Source organism: Humulus lupulus, chromosome 8 (genome assembly GCF_963169125.1).
Source record: "Humulus lupulus chromosome 8, drHumLupu1.1, whole genome shotgun sequence".
In the NCBI taxonomy this organism is placed as follows: domain Eukaryota; kingdom Viridiplantae; phylum Streptophyta; class Magnoliopsida; order Rosales; family Cannabaceae; genus Humulus; species Humulus lupulus.
In genome coordinates this window covers 41,234,867-41,253,507 of record NC_084800.1, presented here as the reverse complement: position 1 = coordinate 41,253,507, position 18,641 = coordinate 41,234,867, and the positions used below count along the sequence as shown (strand labels likewise).

General features: G+C 36.1%; 1 protein-coding gene across 1 annotated transcript; it reads right to left on the bottom strand.

Annotated features, from left to right (window-relative positions):
- Nucleotides 1–119: 119 nt before the first annotated feature.
- LOC133796943 (CBS domain-containing protein CBSX5-like) lies at nucleotides 120–2,155 on the bottom strand. The gene is made up of 2 exons (XM_062234648.1): nucleotides 1,611–2,155; nucleotides 120–1,279 (listed from the first exon to the last, which is right to left on the bottom strand). Exons 1-2 carry the CDS (start codon nucleotides 1,952–1,954, stop codon nucleotides 409–411), a joined length of 1,215 nt encoding a protein of 404 aa, XP_062090632.1. The 5' UTR covers nucleotides 1,955–2,155; the 3' UTR covers nucleotides 120–408.
- Nucleotides 2,156–18,641: the final 16,486 nt, after the last annotated feature.

The window sequence follows — 18,641 nt, the reverse complement described above, 5'->3', positions numbered from 1 at the left end:
TGGGCTCCCTTCAAAGTTTCTCACCTTTCTTGGATATGACAACCAAAATAAATAAACTTCTGCTGATTAATTTTTTTTAATAAAAAAAAGAGAGAAATTAAAAAAAAAAAAAAAAAAGATTAGAAATCTGCCTCCGCCGATTCTCTGCTCAAATTGCTTGAAAAAAAAAAAACGTACAAATCATACACAGTTCCAAGTTTCAAGTTCCTCAAACGACATCAAGACCCAAAATTAAAATAAATGTAATCTAAAGAAACCAAAAAGTGGCCCTATTCACAGCACTTTTCCACTTTCTTTTTACTTTTTTTTTAATTATTATTATTATAATAATAATAATAATAATAATATTTTTCTCAGCTCTGTCTACCCCCATTCTGATCTCAGACTCGTTCACAAAAACTTTCCTTACTATGCCATTGTATATTCCCGGAAAACCTTCAAAATCTCGGAAAATGTGACGATTCCGATCAAGCTACAGTCATCTTCGATCACCCACACGTAGTTTACTCGGTGAGCTATAGCCTGAATCATCACCGCAACCAGCGAGCTCTCCCGATGGCAAACGATCGCCTCCACTCTCCTCACCATCCTCGCCGAGTAGCTCGCTGATCGGCCTAACCTCGCCGACGAAGACCTCGACAATGTCGTCTTCGGAGATAAAGACGATTCTTCGTCTGAAGAAGACGAAAACGACAACGTTGATTGGTTTCCACTCGAAATTGTATTGAAATACTCTAACATTCCTTCTAGAGTCCTCTCTTCTAATCTCTGATTCACAACTCTAACTAGATCCTCCGGTGGACCTCCGCCGTCAATGTAAGCCATCAGATCACCAGAGGTAAGCGTCGCAATCGCCGCGGCCACGCTTTCGTCGCAGCAAGTGAGCGTGAACGACGAGATCTCGCCGATAAGAAAACCGTCGGCGTCGACGACTGCCACGGAGGTCTGATTAGCGAGTGAGCGGGAGATGAGATCGATGGAGGAGATCGCCGGCGCATGGTAATCGGTGGAGAGAACGTCGGGGTTGATGATTCCGAGAGCTTCGATGGAAATGGCCAAGATTGGGGAGAAGAGTCCGATTGAGCTCAGGAGGAACCGAACTACGTCTTCTTGCGTTATCCAGCAAAATTCCAGACCGCCGCCGTGAATGGTGGTCGCGGCGGCCGTGACGCCGCTTTTTGGCTGGTGTTTTCTTCTGGAGTTGCTACCCAGTCTTCTCTTGATGGGTACAACTAAGTTTTGAGCTCCTTGGAGTATCAAATCAATGGCATCCAACAAGCTGAGATTTTGTAAAACAGAGGAATGGGAATCAGAATAGAATATAATCATAGTACAGAGTATCTGATTTTTAATTTATTTTTAAAAAAAGGACTTAAACTTATGAAATCAGAAAATGTTATCAGTAAATTAACGAAAAATCGGAAGAAATAATTGATCCCCCCCAAAAAAAAAAGGATATATAACTCATGGAAGAAAGGTTTAACTGAAATTGAGTAAAACCAGATATAAGTTACAGAGATTTGTCAAAGGGGGTTAATATTAGAAGAAAAACGTGATAAAGAAAAATACAAAAGTTCGAGTTTCCATGGAAGGTGAGCAGTAGTAATTACCTGGAAGATGGTTCCAAATGTATGACGAGTCCTGGAATCTTAGACAAGATATTAGAGAGGGGTGCTTTCAAGGCAGCAGAAGGGGACAAGACGTTCTCATCTTTACAGAGATAGCATATCACATCAACCATGGACACCTTTCCAATACACCTGCACTCATGGAAGTCGCCGCCGGTGAGGGACTCCGGTGAGTGGTTGCAGTCCCATACACTGATGAAGGCCTCGTCGGAGGTTTTCAAGGCGGCCAAGGCGTCGGCAACGGTGGCTGTGACGGCAAGAGACCTCAGCGCCGGCTTGGCCAGACAGAGATCGGATACCTCATGTGATAACAAGCTCACTGCCATGCAAAAGGGAAGGAGAAGAGAAAGAGTGAAGTTTTGAAGCTGTGAAGAAAGGAGATGAAAAAGAGGTTTTTTTTTTTTTTGAAGAAGTAGTGAGATTTAGGCTTGTGGAGTTTTATATTTATAGGAGGGCTTACTGTTACATGACAGAAGGTGTGGAGAGACAGAAGACTATACACTTGAAATTTCCGGGGTACGGTCTAAAGTACCATATGTTGTGCCTCTCTCTCTCTCCTAGTTTTTTTAACTCATTTTTCTAATTCAATATACTTTCAAATATTATTCTTATTTTGCCATATCCGTATCCGAGTGAGCAAGAAAATTGTGTCCCTAAATTTGTAACATCATGTAGTACTATTATCTTTGAGGCCTCTATATTTGTAAATGGATGTGAGTATTATTATTACGGTAAAATAGAATTGTAAATTTGTAATTAATGTAGTACGGTTAAATGTTAAAAGTACTGCTGCCTATTAATTTATTTGTTTATGTTATCAACCACGGTTGTGACAGTCAACGAAAAGAAACTATCATTATTGTGAATTTATCAAATTGAGAGAGTTAGGTTACACATGTTAAGCTTTTTTACTTTGTTATAATGTCATGTTAATTAAGCAACGAATTGTTATCTATAAATTTTTTTCCTTTTAATATATATATGGGGATTCACACTATATACGTGTCAATGAATTCTAGGCTTTATATTATGTTACAATTTATATTTTTCTAATTTATTGAATAAATATCTCTCTCTGATGGTTGAATATTTGGTAGGTAAGATTGTTTGGTTTTGATCCCAAAACCTTCTTCAGTCCTTTTCCGGCTGAATGGAATACCCATATATTATCTATTTAAGAAAGATATGCTTTGAACAAATGCTGCACATTTATAAATACAACTTCTGATCACTGTTAGTATATTTATATTTTATTGAAATTACCTCCAAATGAGAAAACACTATGTTATTCATAAAAAATAGTAATTATTATTAATAATAAAATTTTGCACATCAATCGTACTATCACATATCATATGAGCCATCTTAATTTTACAAAGAAAGTGCTAGTGAAAACAGCTTATGGCAAATTTGAACATACATTTACATCTTGGGATGAAAATATAACCCATGGTTATGGGTACTTATGGTTATTCGATTAAAATAGAATGAGAAAAAACCATTCATGTGGGGAAAATAACCGGGAATAACCACCCCGTATATATACGGGTATGGTGTGGGTACAAAATTAGTATAATACACTTCCATATACATAATAATTTATTTATTTATGTAATTTTATATTTTATAAATATATAATTTTATTATACTTATATATATTATTAAATATATAATATATTTATAGAAGTATTAACAAAAAACTAAAATAATTTTTTTATATTTTACTTAAAAATTGTATATATAATATTTTAAAATTAGTAGATTTTAATTACTAAAAGAAATAATTATTAGAATTTAAGTTTGATACTATTTAGTATGCTATTTTAATCAAGAAGTTTTTTTTTTCCTTTCATTTTATTATTATCAATGGGTAAGGGTAATCATAGTTATTCCCATTATTTATTGGTTAATAACCGCATTGTCTTGATAGTTAATGAGGCGAATATGATTATATAATTAACCTACAAGTTGGAAATGGTAATTAAAAAACTGTCGTTGATCCTATTTCTTTTTACGGTATTTTATTTCTTAAAAGTTTAAGTACATAAACGATCAGTGATCAGTGTATGATCGATGATCATCAAAAGCGTTAGGATATATATGTGATTGAATGTTATTAATTAATTGAATTACTTAACTACAAACTTTTATGTTCTAGGACAAATTACTATATGGTGTCGAGTTTTATATGTATTGAGTTCTAGTATATATCAAATTGGATGTAGATTTATTTATTAAGTTATTTGCGCAAGAAAAAACTTAAGAAATTTGGAGAAGAAAATGAGATAATTTAGGTAGGTACTTAGATTCCTATATATATATAGAGATGCAATGCATGTTTTTATATAAGATTCTCAATCTCTTTTAATTGCTCAAAGAACATGGGCAAATCATGTTAGACTTTTTTCCCTTTCTTTTATTCAGCTGTACACACGTTTTATATACAATATATCTATATATATATTTATATATATATATATATATGTATAACCTCTTATGTGAGGAGAATTCAAAGTCAGAAACGGTAATTGGATCGAAAATTTTCTAGACCAGCGGCTCTCTCTCTCTCTTTCTAATTCAAAGAGTTGTTAAAAAATGACTCAGTCTTTTATATGAGCATAGTTTGCAGTCCATGGAACATGGTAGAGTCATGATGAAATATTCTAACATTATATATCTTTACCTATTATATAAATGTCTATCAAATGGTATTTTGTATTTAACAAAATTTAGTATGACTTTAACAGAATATACTTAAAAAAAAAAGTTACAGTTTAACCGTAATGGTAAATAACATTTCGCACTCTTTCAGAAGTACACATCCTTTCAGGAGTACACAACATTTTGCATTCTGCAATACATTCCAAATAGATAAACATTATCTCATCAAACCTCCTCTCTCATCATTATAAACTCTCAAATAATACCTCCTAAAACATACTCGGATGAGATAAACGAAAATTATAGTACTTTTTGCTTGTGGGATTTTTATCCTTTCTCTGTTTTTTTTTAAATTTATCTATATTTTTTTTAAAGAAACCCAAACAAACTTAAAATCAATTTTGTCAAAAAAATAAAAAATAAAAAATACTATTTAATTATTTTAAAATATTATTTTTCTGTATTAATTTTGATATATTACTTATATTATGGTATAATAATATTATAAAAATTTGAATCAATAAATTTAAAATAGGTTTATAGTAATTGAAAAAAATAACAAAATTAATTAACTATATAATGTTTTTGAGTTTTTTTTTTCACACAATCAATTATATGCGACTTTATCATGCAATGATCAAAATAACATTTACAATGACATTTCTAATACGACCAATATCCATGGATTTCATGTGGAAAGAACTACACATAACATCCAAACAAAACAAATCAAGAGAAATTATTTTAAAAGTTGTCAAAGAAAGAAATAACTTTTTTAAATTAAAAACAACATTATAATTATATATATAATCATATGCAATCCACTTAATATAAGAGAAAAGATAGAATAGAGATAAAAAAAAAGTCTTTTTAGGATTTTAAAAGAACTTAAAAAAATTGATTTTAAATAATTGTTAGTTGTGCTTCTTAAATTTTGTTACTTATAAATATTTTTAAAAAATAATTCAAAAAAATAATTTTTATAAATTACTAATATCATTATTATCTAACCCAGTCTAACCGTTATGTTTTGACTATTAACCAAAGTCTAATGGCTATTTAAAAATAATAATGTTTAAAGACAGATAAAATAGATAGAACTTTGAGATTGGGAAACGTGCATGACAGTTGAGGATTAGTTTCCATATTGGAATAATATGGAGATGAACAGTTCGGGCAAAGCTGTCATGTGTGTTTGTAGGAATTAGAAGTGAGAACAAACTATGCACATATGCCATAATGTTTACATTTGTGTTCATGTGTATTGTATTATTAACTCGCTTCGTTGAAATCATTATTGCCCAATTTTGTCGAGCTTAATTATTTCTTTTAATTAGATTATGTTATTCAAACAATTATTGTTTGAAAAGGTACCTAACATTTTTACTTAAATCATGTTGTAGATTTTGATGATTTATCAACTTCTAATATATGTTATGGGGTTTACTTTGGACCTTGGATTTTAGTGAGTAAATATTTTATGAGGGAAAATAAAAGGAAAAAAAATAGAAGAAAATGCTTTCCACAAATTTGAGTTGAGATTTTTTTTAATATTTTATTTTTTTGTAGAAATTTATAATTGTTGAAAATTTTAAAAAATTATACTTCATTTAAGTTTTACTTTTTCTAGAAAAAGAATTCTTAATTTATTGATTCAACCAAAACATGAGAAAATAGAATCTTTTGGATTTTGTTTTTTTTTTCCTTTTAAAATCTAAGATCAAAACAAAACCTTAGTATATAACAATATTATCTAATTTTTTTTAATATTACATCGTTTTTAAAAATAAATAAAATATAATGTGCATTGCACGTATTTTCTGCCTAATATATATATATATATATGTGAATTTCTAGTGGGTTTAGACACGGTATAAAAGCACTTTGATGTATTGCTAAATAATTTTTCCAATAATCTTAATAACAAGTATGTGATTTAAAAACAAGGTTTCAAAACATCATTAATTAAAAAATTTGGTATTTATAGAAAATCAGAAACTGATGAATTAATTTATCAACTAATTAAGGATTCTTTTTATTGGTCCGGATCAACTAATTAAATCTTTTTTTTTTTTTGGGTCAAAGACATCAAAAATTTCATTTAAACCACACTTCTGCTGACTGCTAGTTGGTTTGGGTCTGTTTTAAATGAAACGATAATGTGTTCATTTTCTTCGTGACAAATTTTAATTACTAAGATACCGACCAACTTAAATATACATACCAAATGAACATTCTAAATTGAAATGATGCATTTTTTTTAACTTTATTTCTTTTACAAATCACACCCACATACAAATTGTATATTGTTGATTTTTTTTCCCTTGTGACATTAACATGAAAACTAAAATGAAGATGTTTACTCATATATAAATCCTCTTGTTTACACATATAATTTTTAATTTTAAAATAAAATTGTTGAAGTAGAAGTGTTCGTGGTGTGAACAAAATGGGTTTGAACTGTGTTTACACTAAATGATTTGAAGAAAAAAAATATACAACTCATACTTTACCGTAAAAGGTTTAAAACTGCTTAGTGTGATATAGTTTGTTTAATATGCTTTTCATTATTATTTTTTATACTTTTTTGGACTCTGTGTTTTGTCCCATTATTTGTTTGGATCCTGTGTTTTGACAAATTACTTTTTGGACCTTATATTTTGTAAAATTGTTAAAATAAAACCTTAAATTCAATTTTGATGAAGAAAAAATTGAATATAACAACACAATTTTTAAGCAGAATGATTTTATTTTTGTTCTGAATTATTAGTTTGGTAAATTATTTGTGATTTTAGTTGAGAAAACATTGACCAAAATCGGGTTTATGGTTCTATTTTAACCATTTTACAAAACATAGGGTCTAAAAAGTAATTTTTCAAAACACAGGATCCAAACAAGTAATTAGACAAAACACATGGTCCAAAAAACTATAAACTTTTTTTTTTTTTAATATTATGAGTCAAAGCCTAGGCTCGGCCAACTTATTGGGAGACATTTCCTTTTATTATTAATGCAAATTTTGTAATAAGTGGCTTATTTCTTGTTAACACCTTGTCATTTGGTTTCCTCATTGGAAGAGACAATATATATGGTACAATTGCTTTATGTTCATACTAATAATAACAGTAATTAAATAATAGTAATGTGATTTTGAAATAAAAATAAAGTGTATTTTATAATATGGTCTTGAAAGTTCTACGATTTTTTTATATAAATATATATATATATATAAAAAAACATAATAATAATAATAATAATAACGTGTTCGAAAGATTTGATAAAGAATTAAGTGTCCACCACCGGTTTCTCAAAGAAAGTATTTTTGTAAGAAAAAATAAAACTGTTTTAAAATGATGAGACATGCCAATTCACAATCGAATAATAATATATTTCTTACTTTTTTTAATCTTTATTCTATCAAAGAAAAACAAACTTTTACTGTCTAATAATAAAAATAAAAATTATCACAGACACTTCCTCAATAATATTACTAATAATACAATCTTTTGAAATGAGACATGCCAATCAAATGATACCAACAAAAAATAAAAACTATCACAGACACATCCTCAATAATATTACTATTAATACAATCTTTTGAAATGAGAAATGCATATTCACAATCAAATGACACCAACATAAATAATCAAAATCAAAGAATACTCAAGATAAAGATACAATAATCCAAAAACATTGCTATCGGTAATTAGTCATCGTTTTTTTTTAATGATATTGGAAAACCATATCTAATAATATATTCATAATGTAAATTATTTATTAGCAACTATATTGATAACGGCCCCTTTAGCTAGGTTCTTAAATTGTAAAATGTATTGTTTTGGCCCTTAATTTTTATATCTATAACAGCTCATAATATATTAATGATTTCCAGAATTTATTTACAATCTTCCAGCCTGACATAATTTATTATAAGACATATATGTACACTATACTTTTGAAAGAAAGAAGGGTCGAACCTCACCACAAAGAAAAAAAACAACATCACCATAACTATCACCATGTGATCACCACTTGAGAGACCAACCACACCTCCATTTGAAATACATATTTATATTATTTATATGTATCTAAATATGTACAATTTTTTATTTGGATTTGTTTTGAACCCATGCCCTTTAGTTACAAAGTTAAAGAAGGGGCATAAATCTATAAATCTTATTTTATTTCTTTCAAATACCTAAAATTTGCCAACATTTAGGAGGCTATATAATACTAAACTTATTTTGTATTAAATTAATATCCTAAATTGATGGAAATAAAATAAGTCAATGAAAATAAATATCACAAGCAGACAGAATTATTTTAATAGCTAAACGATCAAGACGTAAAAAAAGCTTAAAATGAAAAAGATCAAAAATTTCCCCAGCGCTAGATAAACTACAGCCGCCCAAGTGGGGCAGAAAAAAAAAAAATAGGTAAAACTTAAAAAGTGTAATTAAGGATTTTTATATTATTTAATTTGGTAACTTTATGGAGCATAATCTCAATTAACTATGTCCACTAAACGCTTTAGTGGACTTAATTATCTTAACAGTTCAATGAGTTAATTTCGAGGTGACATGCATAATCCACAACTGAAAAAGTGAAAGGGCAAGGCCATAATCTCCTGTCTAGTTAATACCGATTTGATTAATAATGTTGATTTTGACTGCCGGTTATCTAATCTTAATTTAATTTGTGTAGTTTTTGTATAAAGACTACATTGGCTGCAACTAGGGAGGGGTGACTAGATTATAATTTAATTTAGTTATATTTGCCACAAAACTCCTTAATTTTTTTAAGTTGACGCACTAATAACTCCAATTAAAAATGTTGAATGCAATACCATGTTATTACATTTTATTTGTAGTCACTCACTTTTGGACGTTTAGTGCCAATGAGAAGAGACAATTGTCCATGTGGTTGTCCACATGTCACTTAGTTAATGACATGAAATTATTTTCTAATTTTACCCTAAAAATTAATAATATAAATTAGAGTATTAAATGTATTTAAAAAAAATCTTTATGCAAAATCTTAAATCTGATTTCGTTGATTTCGCAAGTGGTCTTCCTCCCTCAAGCTCTCTCTTCCTCAACTCTCTTCATAATCCTTAACTTTAATCATTATTGCTGGAGTTCGCAGGTGGCAGGGCAACGTACAAAGACAACGAGCCACGAACAGATCGACTCCCAACCATGGCAAGGCTCGGTAAGGGAGGAAGAGCAAGACACAACTAGGCATTTGGGTTTTAGGTTTAAACAAACTTGGGTTTGATAGATTTGGGAATTTGGGTTTGAATGTGGATTTTGATGAGATTATATTGCAGATTTTGGTTCAAGAGTTTGAAGGATGTTGGAGTTTGAAGATCTGAAGGCAATGGGCTGTTAATGTTCACATGCATTGTACCTTTCATTTTCGCTTGGTTCTGGGTTGTTACGAGGTTGGCGCCGAGGGATTTGGCAGTGGGCAACGTTGACGGAGCACATGTTCACATCTACATTTGGTCACTAGTGTTGGAGAAGAAAAGGTTTGGGCTTCTGGGATTTTGTTCATTTGTTTTGGGGATTTGTGAATCGTTCTAGAGTTTATTTTGATTTTGTTTGTTGTAAGATTTTTATTTTTGTAATTTGATTTGGGTTTGAATGATGTTGAATGTATTGTTCCGCTTAGATTCATCTTTATTTATTATTTATTTTTTCCTTTAAAATTATTTCATGTGGACGTTTTTCACTACACTAAATTGACTGTATAGCAACGACTTCTATTGTGACAACAATAGTGTCATCGCAATAGAACACATCAAACTACGAAATCTGAAAGAAAAAAATTATTAAAGGCCTACAGGGAGGGCATGTCGTCGCAATAGAAGTCCTCGCTGTAGGTTCAAACTATCTTGATCTACACAGATAACATGTCATCGCAATAGACGTCGTCGTTGTAGGTTCAAATTATCTTGACCTACAGAGAGAATTCGTCGTCGCTCCAGGTCTCTAAATTTTTTTTAGGAAATATAGCACAAAAATTGTTTATTATTCAAGTTTTATTTTTTCTCAAATAACCCAGTCGCTGTAGAGCTCTGAAAAAATAATGGTGGGAAACTTTCTGCCAAAAATTTTTACATTGAAAATTAAATTGTGGAAACTTTCTATAGCAACGAAATGTCGTCGCTATAGGCTATTTTATTAATGAAAACTATGTGTTTCACTATTGCAACAACTTTTTTATGCCCTATAGCGACGACATGTCGTCGCTGTAGGTTTTGAGTATATAACAGAAAACCTCAATCATTTCTCTTCCCCTTTCTCATTTTCTCATTCAAGGTTTCATAGCTCTCGGTTTCCCTCCACCTCTAGCGCGCCTCAACTTAATTTAGGTAAGTTTTTTTTGCGGTTTTAGTGTTAGATTTCTCATTATGTTCTCTTATGTCTATATCTAAGTTCTAATTCATTTTGTTAGTTTTCTTTCTTTCTATTTTGATGAGTTTTCCCCATTTTTGATTGCTTTTATGGGGATTTTGGGGATAATGATTGTGTTTTATGAGTTAAAGATTTGATGAGTTTTCTAAGGTATGAAAATGTTGGGTTTATCAGAGATTATTTATTAATTTTAAATTTATTTTTTGTTTCTTTTTTTTTCTTCTTAAATATTGGTTTTATAGATTGGTCTTGGTTGGGAGGCTTTATTGTGGACTTGGACAACTCTTGGAGGTTAGTTTTAATTTTATTTTTCTTCAATTTAATGTTATATATTTTTTGAAATGTATATGTAAATGTGATTTGATTAATATGTTATATGAATATGATTAGTTTATTTTTTAGTGTAAAACTATACGTATATATATGTATGTGTATGTGTATGTTTATCCAAAAAAACGGCTGCTGATGACGTGGCAAGGATTTCTCACACTTGGTTGACATGTGGCAGAGTCAAAATAAGGCGATGCTGTACGAGTATCGACCAGCTAAACATTGCTTCGTCAAGCCTGACTATTATACACGACCAGGTTGATCGTATGATTCAGTTTATTTCCTTAAACGATTATAATCTTGTAATAACTACGTTGATTATTTCCTCTTTATGAGCTTAATACACGGAAATTAAGGAGAGTTAAGATCCAATGGCCCATGTAACCCCCTTGAGCCTATAAATATGCATGAAATAGCTCAAGGAGGGGACTTGTTGATTTTTGAATCTTTTTCCTGGATATTGAAAGAGAGAGCGTATAGTGCAATTATCCATCATCTTGTTGTAATTCTCCCACGGTTTGTGAAACTCAAGAACCCAAGTTCTTTGATCACGACATTGGGATTCAACATTAATAATAGCACTAAGTGGACGTAGGTCATTATCATTCATTGGGGCCGAACCACTATAAATTGTCGGTGTTTTTTCTTTACCATTAGATTAAACTCTTGATTGTCATCTCATTTCCTGTCTTATTTTTGACTCCGTGTCATTGGCCAAATCGAGGGTCAACATTCTGGTGCTTTTATTGAGAGATTGATTAATAAACTCAAGAAAATCTAATGGCGAAGACATCCAAGAGAGCTGGACAGACCACTGGCGCTGCATCATCCCAACCTCCTCCTCCAAATGTGGCTGAGAATGAACCACATTTAGAGTTTGAAGAGGAGGAGTTAGATTCAGAAATGATAAAGGTAACACTGGGGGTGTTGCAGGATGAGTTGGCTAATCTGAGAGCTAATCAGGAGAATGTTGCGGAGACAATGGCGCTGCAACAGAGAGAAATTGAACATCAGGGCTAGGAGCTGATTGAGCGGCAAGCGGACATGGACCATCGGCAGAGGGATGCCATGGCCGCTCTCGAAGCAGCCATCCAATTGGCTCAGAGCTAGGCTGTGCCAGCCTCTCAGCCAGATCAGCCACCAGATGCACCACCACAGCGGGCTCCTAATCCTAGTCCTCCGCTCCACCCAGCAAGCTCTCAAAGGCCAGAGCAGCCACATGTGGCGCAGGATGATGTCCCAGTTAGGGATCCTGAGCAGCAGCCTCCGTCTCAGGCTAGTCGAGGCAATCCCCAGCACTAGAGGCATAATAGGGCCGGGCAGCCGCCCCGCAGCCCTAGACGCCCAGGGGACGAAGAGCCAAATCCACCGAGCAGGGGACAGCGTCCTTTTGCCAACAGAAGGAACATCGAGTCAGGCTCTGCGATCAGGGGCCCCCCACGGCATAAAAATGCACGGGGACCCACCGACCAGCGCAGGCCTCCCCCCGACGCTCGGGAAGTTCGAGCCCGAGGAGGAAATAGCGTGAACAATCAGTCACGCCGTAGTCGGCCCCAGTTTAGAGACGACTACGATTATAATGAAGCTGACTCTGGCAGAGGAAATGCTGGTCGGAAGAATGAGGAAAGAGGTAGAGGTAGAAGACCCCCACCTAGAGAAAATAGACCAGCTAGCCATAACACTGGGGGGAAACCTAGGCAACAAAACATCTTTGATCGGATAGGAGTTAGCGAGCAGAGACGCTGGGGTGATGATTTAAGGAACGTACTCAACGACTGTCGTGAAAGGCATGATGAGTACGCACCCTTGGCACAGGTCGCCCCTGAGGTCCCAGAAGCAGTTCAGGCTCAGATTGATGCTCTGAACCAGGCAGTACAACAGCTAGTCGGGGGACGAACGTCCCACATAGAGTATGATAGGAGGAAGGGCACTCCATTTTTACAGAGGATTGCTGTGGCTGAAACCCCAAGTAAATTCAAGATGCCAACTCTGCCAAACTTTGATGGGTACGGAGACCCAGTATCTCACATCAATAAATTTGAGATACAAATGGATATACAGAAAGTGTCTGAAGATGCACGCTGTAGGATCTTCCCCGCGACACTATCTGACACTACCCAGGAGTGGTTCTTTAAGTTCCCTCATGCTAGTATAGTATCTTGAGAGATGTTCGTGAATGAATTTTACAGACAATTCTACGCGGGTCGCGTACACCCCACAGAAGCCAACCAGCTAGTCGAGATACGCCAGAAGGAAGGAGAGCCCTTAAAGGAGTACGTCCAGCTTTTCATGCAAGCAGCAGCTGGAGCCAAGACAGTGGGTGATGAAGGCAAGATGATGGCTCTAACTGCTGGGGTTAGGCGCCATTCACCCCTCTGGAGTAGCCTAAGAAAGAATGGGGTAAGAAGTATCCAGGAGTTCTTGGATCGGGCTGATCGATATATCAAGCTCGAGGACGCGATTGCCAATGAGGGGAAATCGCCAACGAAAGACAAGGGGCCAAAGGAAGAACCCACCAAGGCCGCCAATGGGTCGAAGAAACCCAATGGCAACGGCAAAGGCAACGAGAATGGCAATGGTAGGAATGGTTGGAAAACGGGCAAACAATGAGCCCTCAACTCCTGAGAATAAACGCCCCAAAGGCAACCGATACGAGCCGAGATTCACCAACTACACTGCACTTGTCGAGAGTCGAGCGGAAGTCTACCAGGCGACTAGCTGAAATGTGCCTTACAAACGACCCGCACCCATAAGGAAGAATATCTCTAAGAGAGATACGACGAATTTCTGTCGTTTTCACAACGACTACGGGCACGACACTAACGAATGCAACCAGCTGAAAGACAAAATTGAGTTCCTGATTAGGCATGGACATTTAAAAAGGTATGTGCGAGCCGCGGGGGGGGTCTCTGCGAGAGGCTCAAGGTGGCAACGAGCAGGTGCCCTGCACACCAATGCTCGCCACCTTTACAGCCAGCTCCTATGGCAGGAACTTTACTCACCATCTGCGGCGGCCCACACCTTGCAGGGGATAGTGGGAAGGTAAAGGAACGATACGCTCGAACATTACGCCACAACCAGGACATCGAGATGATGAGTGTGGAGGATCGAGCATCCAAGAAGGCTCGAATAGAGGAGGAATTGATAACCTTCTCTGAAGACGATGCCCAACACGTACAATTCTCACACTCCGATCCGCTGGTCGTGGACATGCAAATTTCCAACATGATGGTGAAGAGGGTGTTGGTTAACACAGGAAGTTTGGTCAACATCCTATACAAGTATTCACTGGAGAGAATGAAGTTGTCTGTCAAGGACCTGGAGCCATGCAACCAAACCATCTATGGTTTTTCCGACGAAGGGCTCGCCCCAACTTGGTCGATTAGGCTGCCAATTACAGCAGGTACTGCACTTGCTAACAGGACATTACTCACTGTTTTCATAGTAGTTGATTGTCCTTTGGCATATAATGTTGCAATTGGGAGGCCAATTCTGGTCAACCTACGAGCTGTCACTTCAATATGGGACCTTGCCATGAAATTCCCAACAGACGCCGGGATAGGATGTGTAATGCCCCAAATTTCCTAATAAGGTTTAGGACCTTGATTAGGAGGCCGGGAGGGCCATAATTGCTTTATTGTGTTATTTAATGATAATATGCATGTTCAGGTGTATTAATATATGCATGTGAACCCATTTGTGATGAATTGGGTGATTTTCATATTTTGGCCATTTCAGGCATTTTTGGCATATATGTGAAATGAGCGTGGTGCTTTGTTATTATTTGGTTATGCCAGGGTTACCCAGCACAAGACGATCCTAGGAGGTAAGCTAGTGGAAAAGTCACAACGGGATTTAAGCTTGAATTGGAGTAAGTCAAGGGGTATTTAGAGCATTACCGGGTTATTGGGTAATGGAATTAATATTTGGTGATAAATTAGGAGTTAGTAAGATCAGGGGGAAATTCTGGAGGTTTTGACTATTTTGTCCCCGGGGGTGTTTTCGGGACCCCGAGCATTATGATTTGGTTGAGGCTACTTAAGCTTGAAGTAACCTTTTAAAAGAATAAAAAGAACGTTCTGTACGTTCTCTCTCCCTCTAAGTTCCACTTTCGTCTCCAGATCGCATTTTCGAAGGAAACTTGAGTTCTAGGACTCGGATTCAAGCGAGGATCGAGGCATAGCGATCCTAGGGAAGATTAGAAGAAAATTAGCCAGAGGATTTAGTTGGAAACAACTCAATTGGAGGTAATTCAAGTTTTAAGTTCTAAGTTTTTAAGCTTGAATTGGATTTTGTGTTTTGATGTGTTTTTGGGTGATTTGAGACTTGGGTTTTATGGGTTTTGGATCATGGGGATGTTTGGGAACTTTGATTTTTTAGTTCGGAGATGTTTGGATATGTTTATGAAAGGATTTTAGATGAATAAATGGAGGATTTTTGGCTGGGTTCGAGGTTGAGCCGCGGCTCTGTTCTTGGGCGCTGCGGCTCAAGCTTGAAGAAGCTGCTGGTTTGGTGCTGATGGGCTATTTGAGCTGTGGCTCTATTGGGTAGAGCTGAGGCTTTAATTGCTGTCAGAGAGGATTTTTGGGCCTGACTTGAGTGGGGCTGCAACTCTAATGGTTGGGGCCGCGCTCAAAAGAGGAAAAGTGACCAAAATGGGTTTTTAGTCATGGGAACTCAAACCTTAGGCCTCGGGATCATTCCTACTACCCGGATTGGTGGCGTTTGATGTCTCGGAGGCTAGGTCTTGGTTCCGGGATTGGTTTTAGAACTTGAACTCATTGGATCACCATTTGTGGTTGTGACTAGGTTATCACTAGAGGCTTGGAATCAGGATCGTGTTTGTTGCTCATTTGTTGGTAACCTGTGCTTGGACCAAAGGTAAGAAAACTGCACCCTGTGTATATGTGACATGCATGGCTATTCTTGATGCATGTTGTTGATTATTAAACATGACATGCATGGCTATTATTGGTGCATGTTGGACTGTTAAGTGTTATGCATATGATGCATGAGAAACATGTGATTAGGACATGCTTTCTTTACTGGGTATGATATCGTTCAGAGCTTGAATCTCTGTGTTTATGCATGATCCTAATTGTACTAGTACTTGTCTAGTAAGCATGCTGAATACCTTGTATATGGATATTGAACATGTGATATATGTTTGGTGGCATGACTTACTTGTGTATGGCACTGACTAGTCAGGGATACTGACCTAAGAGTCAGAAATGGCATAGCGTCATGAACGTCGAGCCAAATGAAGATTAGATCTAATCGATATCAGCATTGAATGGCTCTATAGCATTAATGTTGGACCGACCCTAAAGTCGATGAACTTGCATTGAATGGCTCTATAGCATTAATGCTGGACCGACCCTAAAGTCGATGAACTTGCATTGAATGGCTCTATAGCATTAATGTTGGACCGACCCTAAAGTTGATGAACTTGCATTGAATGGCTCTATAGCATTAATGCTGGACCGACCCTAAAGTCGATGAACTTGCATTGAATGGCTCTATAGCATTAATGCTGGACCGACCCTAAAGTCGATGAACTTGCATTGAATGGCTCTATAGCATTAATGCTGGACCGACTCTAAAGTCGATGAACTTGCATTGAATGGCTCTATGGCATTAATGCTGGACCGATCCTAAAGTTGATGAACTTGCATTGAATGGCTCTATGGCATTAATGCTGGACCGACCCTAAAGTCGATGAACTTATAAGCGCTTGCCTGGTCTAAGACCAGATGATCAAAGCCAGGGCGTATGGCCCCGGTGACTGTTTGTCACATGGCTAGGGAACACTGTTCCAAGGTTATGACTCTATGGTCATGGGGAAATGTTATGTTGGTGACTATTCACCATACACCTTTCCTGTTCAAACTTATGAATGGTTCTCTTATCAATTAAGCCCGAGTGACCCTAACGTCACATGGCTAGAGGGTGTTGTCCCCATATTTGTGACTTTTGTGATAATCACCTATTTGTATGGACTGAAAGTCCCGGATGATTATTATGATCATTGGTTGATGTGTTATACTCAGCATTTTAAGAACTCATTTGCCTACTGGAATAGGGCCATATCTGCTAGGCGTGTGCCTTATGATTTGATGACATGTTATTACTGTTCATGAGCATATTAAGTTTTCTTGCTGGGCTTCGGCTCACGGGTGCTTTGTGGTGCAGGTAAAGGCAAAAGAAAGCTGGACCATCCTTGGGTTGGAGAGCTTAGGTGATGATGTGTACATATGCAGCTGCTCGTCCGCCACGGCCGAGGTTTAAAGTGGAACTAGGGTTAAACCCTGTTTTTCCGCATAGAACAGCATGTTGTAAATATTTTCTTGTAGTGGACTCTGAAATTATACTTTTGGGATCCCAGTATATATGTTAAACGTTCTAATGAAACGTTACATCTTATCCAAAAATTTTAATCCCTAAACCGCTAATCATACTTAGTTACACAATTTTGGCCAAACAACTCATTTAGCGAGTTTAGCACTATTTACAAGGCACACCGTAACGGTCCCTGGAGTTGGGGCGTTACAGGATGTGTGTTGGGAAATCAGTGGGAAGCAAGGGATTGCTACAACGCCTCGATAACTAAAGCGAAGAAATGTGTGTCGAGTAGGGGTGAGCATCTAAACCGACAAACCGCGGTGATCGACCGCACCGCACCATACTATACCGCAAACCGCGGTGTCAAAAGTGTAATGGTTCGGTATGGTTTATATTTTAGCTAAACCGCGCGGTGCGGTGCGGTGCGCGGTTTGGCGGTGTGAAATTTTGGTTTGCACCGCACCGCACCGCATACTTACAAATATATTAAAAAAAAATAAACTTTACATATATATCATTTTTTATAGTTACCCAATATGAGAGACTTGTATATTTTTTTTGTGTTTCACTGAACTTAATTGATAACTTGTGATGTTGTTTAAAACTTATTAAGGATTTGTTATGAACTAAGGATTTAGTATTTTTTTTTAAATTTAAATTTTGTTATGGCATATTTTTTTAACACAAACCGTGGAAAACCGCCCAAACCACACCGCAAAAAATGGTTTGGTTTGGTCGGTTTGGTGCAACCAAATCACACCGCATGGTGTGTTCTAGTTACTAAACCGCACTTGTGGCGTGGTGTATTAAAAAGTGTTCAAACCGCCCAAACCACACTGTGCTCACCCCTAGTGTCAAGGGAGGTTCCCGGAAAAGAGTTGCGAATGGCAGTTGATGAACAAGCCTGTAACGCCCCAACTCCAATGACCGCTACAGTGCACATTGCAAACAGTGCTAAACTCGCTAATTGAGTCGTTTGGTCATAAACGTGTAACTAAGTGTGATTAGCGGTTAAAAACTTTGGTTAAGATATAACGTTTCACTAGAACGTTTACTGTATACATTGGGATCCCAAAAATATAATTTCAGAGTTTATTACAAGAAAGTGTTTACAACAGGCCGTTCTAAGCGGCAAAACAGGGTTCAGCCCTAGTTCCACTTTCAAACCTCGCCCAAGTATTGGTCGAGCAGCTGCATATGTACATGTCATCACCTAAGCTCTCCAACTCAAGGATGGTCCAGCTTCCTTTTGCCTTTACCT

Coding starts and splice junctions, on each gene's coding strand:
- LOC133796943 (XM_062234648.1), bottom strand. CDS start 1,954: ATGGCAGTGAGCTTGTTATCACATGAGGTATCCGATCTCTGTCTGGCC. Junction 1,280..1,610: donor CATTTGGAACCATCTTCCAG/GTAATTACTACT, acceptor ACAAAATCTCAG/CTTGTTGGATGCCATTGATT.